This window comes from Lycium ferocissimum, chromosome 7, assembly GCF_029784015.1.
Source record: "Lycium ferocissimum isolate CSIRO_LF1 chromosome 7, AGI_CSIRO_Lferr_CH_V1, whole genome shotgun sequence".
Lineage (NCBI taxonomy): Eukaryota > Viridiplantae > Streptophyta > Magnoliopsida > Solanales > Solanaceae > Lycium > Lycium ferocissimum.
The window spans coordinates 39,757,507-39,765,539 of NC_081348.1; the positions used below are offsets into that span (position 1 = coordinate 39,757,507).

General features: G+C 33.0%; 1 protein-coding gene across 1 annotated transcript; it reads left to right on the plus strand.

Moving 5' to 3' along the window:
• Window positions 1-955: 955 nt before the first annotated feature.
• LOC132064960 (9-divinyl ether synthase) lies at window positions 956-3,217 on the plus strand. The gene is made up of 2 exons (XM_059458142.1): window positions 956-1,910; window positions 2,462-3,217. Exons 1-2 carry the CDS (start codon window positions 1,024-1,026, stop codon window positions 3,006-3,008), a joined length of 1,434 nt encoding a protein of 477 aa, XP_059314125.1. The 5' UTR covers window positions 956-1,023; the 3' UTR covers window positions 3,009-3,217.
• Window positions 3,218-8,033: the final 4,816 nt, after the last annotated feature.

Consider the following 8,033-nt stretch of genomic DNA (forward strand, 5'->3'; position numbering starts at 1 on the left):
ATAAATCAAGAAATTTAGCTACTCAGACACACCCAAGAGACTTCTTAACCTAGCATTCGTGAAGCTACAATACAAATGGTACCAAATAGATCTTGATAATGCATATTTTACCTGATATGCGGAAATTATCCTGATAATATGAACACTATGAAATATTTTACTCAATCTACTGATATATCAGTGATGTTCTAATGATGTCACCAACATTTTTATTTGTCACTTCACAACAATATCATAACAACAAGCGACTGCATGCCCTTTTAATCTTTGTTGCACCAAGATTTGGAGTTAGATTTAAAGATTAAATTTGAGGTGAGTTTTGAAATTTTATCATTTAAGTGTGTTCTTACTTTTTTTTTTCTCTCCATGAAAGAAGACGAAGCTAGAACTTGATGATAATGATAGGCGGGTCGGGCAGGGCGGGTCAACAAAAAAAGTGGGTAATTTTTTTGAAATTGAGTAATTTGAAAGGATTTGGGATTTTCATCCAAATAAGGGCATAAGTGTGAACTTTTAAATTTTATTCAGTTTGCTTAATTAAGTGGGATAGATAAAAGGAAAAAATGCTTACCAAGTGATCAACTCCTCAATCCATTCTTAAATATTGATAATCACATCCTTCTTTTCTTTCAAACAATTTACTTTCTCAGAAATCATGTAATTCTTAATTAGTTGAGTAAGCGAATTTTCTTTTAAGAAAAAAACATTATACAAGGTTAAGTGCCTGGCAACTTGACTAAAAAAACAACAATAATCAAGCAGCCCATGTGGCTTTAGTCAAACTTTTCAAATCAAGCTAAGTTACTTGAATAACTCAACGTTCTTCAGCCGCCTGTACGTAAATTGTTGTTACGCTGTACTAATTGGAATAGTAAAATTCCCTGTTGACTGACTAAAACCTTTGACAATATTACTTCTTAATCCTATAAATACACTAGCCAGCATGTTACAATAAACTCACTAAACCAAAATACATAAGCAAATTTAAAACACAAACACCAAAACCTCAAAAGAATCAAAACAATGTCATCCTCTTTAGAATCATCAAATCTTCCAGTTCGAGAAATTCCAGGGGACTATGGTTTCCCTATCATTAGTGCCATTAAAGATCGATACGATTATTTCTATAACCAAGGTGAAGATGCTTGGTTTCATAGCAAAGCTGAAAAATACAAATCCACTGTTGTCAAAATTAACATGGCACCAGGCCCATTCACCTCTACAGATTATAAATTAGTAGCCTTTCTTGATGCAACCAGTTTTGTTTACATGTTTGATAATTCCATTATAGACAAAACTGATACTCTTGGTGGTACATTTAAGCCCGGTAAAGAATACTACGGTGGTTATCGCCCCGTTTCATTCGTTGACACTTCTGACCCGAACCATGCAGCACTAAAAGGCTACATTCTTTCTTCGTTCGCAAAGCGACATAACTTATTCATTCCTCTTTTTAGAAACTCTTTGTCTGATCACCTCTTTAATAATCTTGAAAAACAGGTCTCCGAACAAGGGAAGTCGGATTTTAATGCCTTGCTGCCTAATATGACGTTCGGTTTTATTTTTCGATTGCTTTGTGATCAAACTAATCCAACTGATACTGTTCTTGCCGATCAAGGACCGGTTCATCTTCGCCAATGGCTTTTACCTCAGCTCATGCCATCCTTGAGCGCGAGGAAACTTCCTAATTTTATAGAAGATTTGATCTTCCATAATTTTCTGATACCATTTGGTTTCGTGAAAAAAGATTACAACAAGCTTGTTGATGCATTTAGCAAGAATGCAGTATCCATGTTGGATGAAGCTGAGAAGCTTGGGATCAAAAGAGAGGAAGCTGTACATAACATGCTTTTTCTCGTGGGGATCAATATGTTCGCTGGCTTGAATGCTTTCTTCCCTCATCTCATCAGGTTAGTGTCGGAATTTAGACTTATGTTAATTGGTCATAGCTTGAATATGAGATAAAATGATAGACGTTGATGCAAAGTAATAAATAAATAAATCAATATGAGCTTTAATCCTAATGATTATATGTAGAATAAATAAAGATCATAACTTGATTATGTGTGGGATAATAACAAGTACGCTTCTCAATAAATAGAGGCCAACCCGTCCCTAGTTACAGAAGAATAACCTTGGCTTATTATGCGTGAGATGGAAAGAACGTGGTAACTTGTAGTCAGGGTAGATGTATCTCATGCATGTTCATACAGACCTAGTAACTTTTAATCAAATTCAATATATGTTTTAGAATGCTCATTAAGAAACTATAATTAATAAATCTCTCACCCAGTAGATCAAATAAGCTGCAGTAGAATCCCGAACTTGGACGGTCTGGATTAATTGCCTGCAAGTTGATCTCAGACTTAATCGTCGATTACTGTCACCGTCATTGCTGAATCATGGAGTCATATATAAATATCTTACATGATTATTTTCTTCTCTCATCATGTCTTATCAGGTATGTCGGCGAAGCGGGCCCTAGTCTACACACTCGACTAGCTAACGAAATCAGGACAGCTATTAAGGAAGAAGGTGGAGCAGTGACATTATCAGCCATCAACAAGATGAATTTGGTCAAGTCCGTAGTCTACGAAACGTTGAGGCTTCGCCCACCAGTACCATTACAGTACGGTAAGGCGAAGAAAGACTTCATGGTCCAGAGCCATGATGCATCTTACAAGATCAATAAAGGACAATTCGTCGTAGGATATCAACCCATGGCTAGTAGGGACCCCAAAATTTTCGTGAACCCGGACGATTTTGTCCCTGATAGGTTCATGGGTGATGGTGAGAAAATGCTCAAACATGTTTTATGGTCTAATGGAAGGGAAACAGAGAATCCAGCACCAGAAAATAAGCAATGTGCAGGGAAAGACTTGGTGCACCTATTGGGTAGGTTAATATTGGTGGAGTTCTTTATGAGATATGATACGTTCACCGTGGAAATTACACCCCTCTTTCGTGCACCAAATGTTGCGATCAAGACATTAACTAAAGCAAGTTGATTAATTTTTTAATGTGTTGGGAGCTTTATTGAAGTTATCAAAGTGTGTGTGCATGCATTGGGTCTTTTTAATTGCTTAGTTGTTGAATTTTATTAATTTGTATTCTATTTATTTCCTTTTTATTCACTTGTTCTTTATAATTCAAATGAATAAATGTTGATTACAGATTGAGTCAAAAGAATTAAAAATTACAAGTTGCATGTAGTGTATATATTTATGTGCCTGTCCACTAGAAAGATTGTTAATTGTTAGTTAACTTATTGTTAGGACAGGCATCACCTTCTCTTTGCTTATCCCATTATAATAACGATCATCATTAGTTTAATTATAACAAAAATTATCACTATTATTAAAGTTCTGACTCCCTCTATGTTATTTCCCTCTTTCTTTTTCATCTAAACTACTAGTCATAAAGACGAATGTTTCTAAATAGTACTAGTAAATACGCAAGGGGCATGCCCTTTTTTTAAAAAAAGTCTAACGTGCTCATCCTCTATCAAATTTACTCAAGGGACATTTTTTTTTTAATTCATCATTCATCAAGTTGTAAAGCTAACGCACCCGTTGTGGGTGGTTACTCAAGGGACATGCATTTGACAAAGAGTTAAATAAGCCAAGCAACCATATCGGACCCAAAATAAAGTATTTCCAACGAATAATAATTATCACGGTTAAAGTTCCAACAGATGGAGAGTACTCACGGAGTACTACAACTTCCATATTTATATCACAATTGGAAATAATATTTCCAACCAATAACAATAATTAGTCTATCGGACCCAAAAAAAAATTAGTCTAATAGAGTGTTAGACATAGCTACTCATGATCTCATCATAAAGAAATTCGGAAAGTCTCCTTCATCTTTCATTCAACCCAAAGAAAGTACAGAAAATTTGCAAAAGCTGACTTAGACCAACCAAGTGTCAGCTACCTACGGTGTAGTACTCGTCTTTGAGCTTGTGGTTGTATTGTATCCCCCACAGTATTGCCCAACCCAACTCAAAAAAAAAAAAAAAAAAAAAAAAACCAAGATTTGACTTGTTAATAGTATCATAACATTGAAGGCAAAAGGATCATTAGCTGGATCTGAAAAAATTTAAATTTAACTTTCTTATTTTATCCTTGATAAAATTATTTATAGCACTTGAGGCTTATCTTTCCTTTGCACTCTTCCTAGAAGTTGGTATATATCGGTTGTTAGGTGCTCTTTAGTTTGTATTGTTGTTTTTTGTTTGATCATGGTAATTTTTCACAGTTTACCAATAAAAAAAAATAGAGTAATAGAAATATCTATGGCATGTTACAAGTTTTATTTTTTTTCTTGTTAAAACTTTATGTTCAATTAAACGTCATCACGAAAAAAGAAAATACCGTGTGACATTTCAAAATTGTGTTAGCAGCTACATATGTTTCCCTAGTTTCGCTTTCAGACGAAATTTGAAAAAAGTTGTCAATGTTGACAGTGACAGTAAGCAAAAGGAAAATGTGGTACATTTAAGAGCAATCAATAAATGGTTTCAATTCATTTATTAAACTGACCAACCACATAAATGATTCTTTGTTTTTTGTTCCGCCCAGTAGTTGTACTCGCTTTAGGTCTTTGCAGTCGATTAATTTGGACACGCGTATGTATATGGTTCATTAAGGAGAAAATAACTTCCTGTTGATATATTTTTCTTCATAGCTTGAATACAAGACATCTACGTAAGAATAAATAAATTCTATCCATCTCATCACAACGCTCCATGGTATATGAATGCTGCTTAATTTAAAAGGAAAATGTGGTTTTGGTGATACTACCTAGTTACTTGTCAGCATCCTGAAGCAGTACCCATCATTCTAGTAATTGTTCCTCGTGTGCAATTTGGTTTTCAATTTCAAAGACCTAGCAGACAAGACCCGTTGATGTCAAACTAACCACAGGAAGAGATTTATTTCAATAATGCATCATAGAGATTAATCATGCCAGGAGAATTTTTTTAAGGATCATGTCAATAAACGACAAATTTTTTAATACTTTTGTGATGATGGAATAAAGATCATGTCAAGAGATTTATATATATATATATATTCTCTGTTAAAATAACATCGCCCTTCATGATATTCTAATGCTTTTGTAAATCAAGTCTAAATAATTAAACTTATAAGTATTTATATATCTCTACACTGATATAGATGACTTACTCTCTCTTAACCAATAATAAAAATAAAAGTAAAAGACTTACTTTCTGTATTCCGAGAAAATTCCCTGCAAGGAGAATGGGAAATGAAATTTTTATGCACATTATTAGATCCCTAAATGGAGGCTCTGCAAACTGCGGTCAAAAGTCAAATAATATTCAAGTTATATGATTTCTTTTTTCACCAAACTCCTCTTCAGAGAAAAACTGAGACGGTTCGGGTGAGATTGATAAAAAAATAACACATAAAATCTGTTAACAAAAACACATGAAATCTTTTGTACAGTCATTTTCTTCTCTGTTTAATTGTAAGGGAATTTCATATCAAACATATGAAAAAAATTCATTTGTTTTCTTTACATATCTTCTATATTATCCACTTACATATCAGATTATTATCCTTGTTGAAAAATTCCACATTAGTATGCTTATACACATCTAACTTGAATCCATATTACTTTATCCATGGGCATGTCCTGGAGGAAAGCTAGTAAGATATAATCTCGCCAAACACATTTCTAAGAGTTGTTGTTACAAACTTACGTCGATTAAATCGGGGTTAGTTAGCTCATATCTCAAAATTACAAAAGAAATCACAAGTAGTCCATTTAAACAGCTAACAAACGGACAATTTCTGATATTTTGGTTTCAATTGGGAATATATTCCAGACCAATAATAATTATTTAAATTTAGTACTGATGTCGTCGATAAAAATAATTCAACCAGGCTAGTAAAGCCTTCGTATTCTTCCTCCGTTCAACCAAACAGAGTATTAATTTAACACAGCAAAAGCGGACATACTCTAAGGCCTTTGACGAAGACCTGTACAAAATAATCTAAACTAACATAAGTTCCGACAGATGAAGTACTAAATTCCGAATACTTATATATATATATTTTGATCTCTTCATAAAATAAAATAAAAATAGTCCAGTAAAGCCTTCCTCATATATTGCTTCCTCCTCCATTAATTAAACCCAAATGGAGTATTTTAAAAAATAAAATAAAAAAAAGCTACAAAAACGGACTAATAGCAAAAAGCCACAAAACAACGCCCCTTGCAGCAAGGGGCGGAGCTAGGATCCAAGGAATTTATCCGAACCTTAGAAAATTATATTGTATATATAAAATTAAATTATTTTTTATACATATGTTGTATTCCTTGTGACTTTTTCGTGTATTTACTTTTTTGTAATTGAATCTTCTAAGTGAAAATCTAACTCCGCCACTACTTGCTACTCAAGCGAACCAATTTAAGTGGTTAATCAATAAGTTCTTTAAAACTCCCTCCGTCAAAAAAGATTGTCATAAATTTTCTTATTAGTCATTCCAAAAAAAATTGTAAATTTTCAAAATTTAGCTTGAACTTTCAATTTTAACTTTAATGACAAACTTTTTAGCCACACAAATATTAATACTATTATATTACGCTTATGACAAAAAAAATTAAAAGTTTTATTTCCACGTTCCACATAAATGTTATGACATACTCCCTTAGTCCAAAAATAAGTTTCACTTTAGCAAAAATCACGCCCATTAAGAAATCAATAAATACAAAGTGGAGTTTACTAAATTACCCCTATTTATTAGATTTTTTTTTAAAGAATTGAGCAATATTAAAGATGGCTAGGCATGATTGGAATACTTGCCAAGTTTTGTCTTGGATTCCTAAGATAACCCTTAAATTGGGACAAATTGTTTTTGCCAAGGTGACACTTATTTTGAGACCGAGAGAGATTGAACATAATAAATGTCAAAAATCTTCCTTTTTAAGTTAAACTTTGTGTTCAATTAAACCATGTCATATATATAAAGTGAAACATATGGAGTATGACCAAAAATAAATGCTGCTACTGTATTGTATATCCCTTTAAACTACTCCCCAATACATTATATGTCAATGGTTGGAAATGTTCCGGTTACAGAAAGTCATAGAACAAATTAAAGAACGTTTAGAATTACTTTTCTTGAACTTCTACTAGCTTCAAGAGAGTTGAATGAGTAAGTTCTACAACAAGATAAGTCTACTAATAATAATAATATCCCCATTTTGTTCATTCCAATCAATTGGTTTTGAGCAATGCGTAATGCGACCATGATACTGGTATTATCAGTATTAACATGCTAATCATTTATCCATCAGTAATAGAATTGTAGTGTTAACAAAACAGGCTAAACGTCTAAACGAACTCATTTTAATTTCAAGACTTACGCCAGTGGGTTTCATGGGCCCGATCAAGGATGTCAACGCAGATAACTTATAGTTTCAAATTTGACAAATTGGGCTGATTTGGGCTTTGGTAGCAGCCCATGTAGCTTTTTCACGATTTAATTCGGGGTCATTTGAACCTTTGTTCCTATTTTGTGTTTGTCTTTAAATTTTATCCCCTCATAACAAACAACTTTTGTGTGGAGTATAAGTTTATATTTTCGCATCATAATACAAGTGATGACCCGCATAACTTTTTCCCTTAAAAAACTTATGTACCACTAGGCACAAGTTCGATTGCTAAAGGGGAAAAATTAAAGACTAGCCCATTTGAAGGCCAATTCGGGCAATTTTATCTTTAATTGGGGCATACCTCAACCTGATCATCTTGTCAGTCTTTAAATGATCACTCACCCAACCCGTTAAATTTAGTAGATTGGACGAGTTTATACCTTTATGAAACGAATTAGTAATAAGCTTTCAATCTCAATTTTCTAAATTTAATTCTTGTTATGTTTCATGATCAAATTGTAAACTTAAACTAATTTGGTCAGTCATTTCTTAAAAGAATATCATAATCATCAAATAAAAAAGTAAATAATGAATGTTGATTTATTAGAAGTTACAATTTCAAA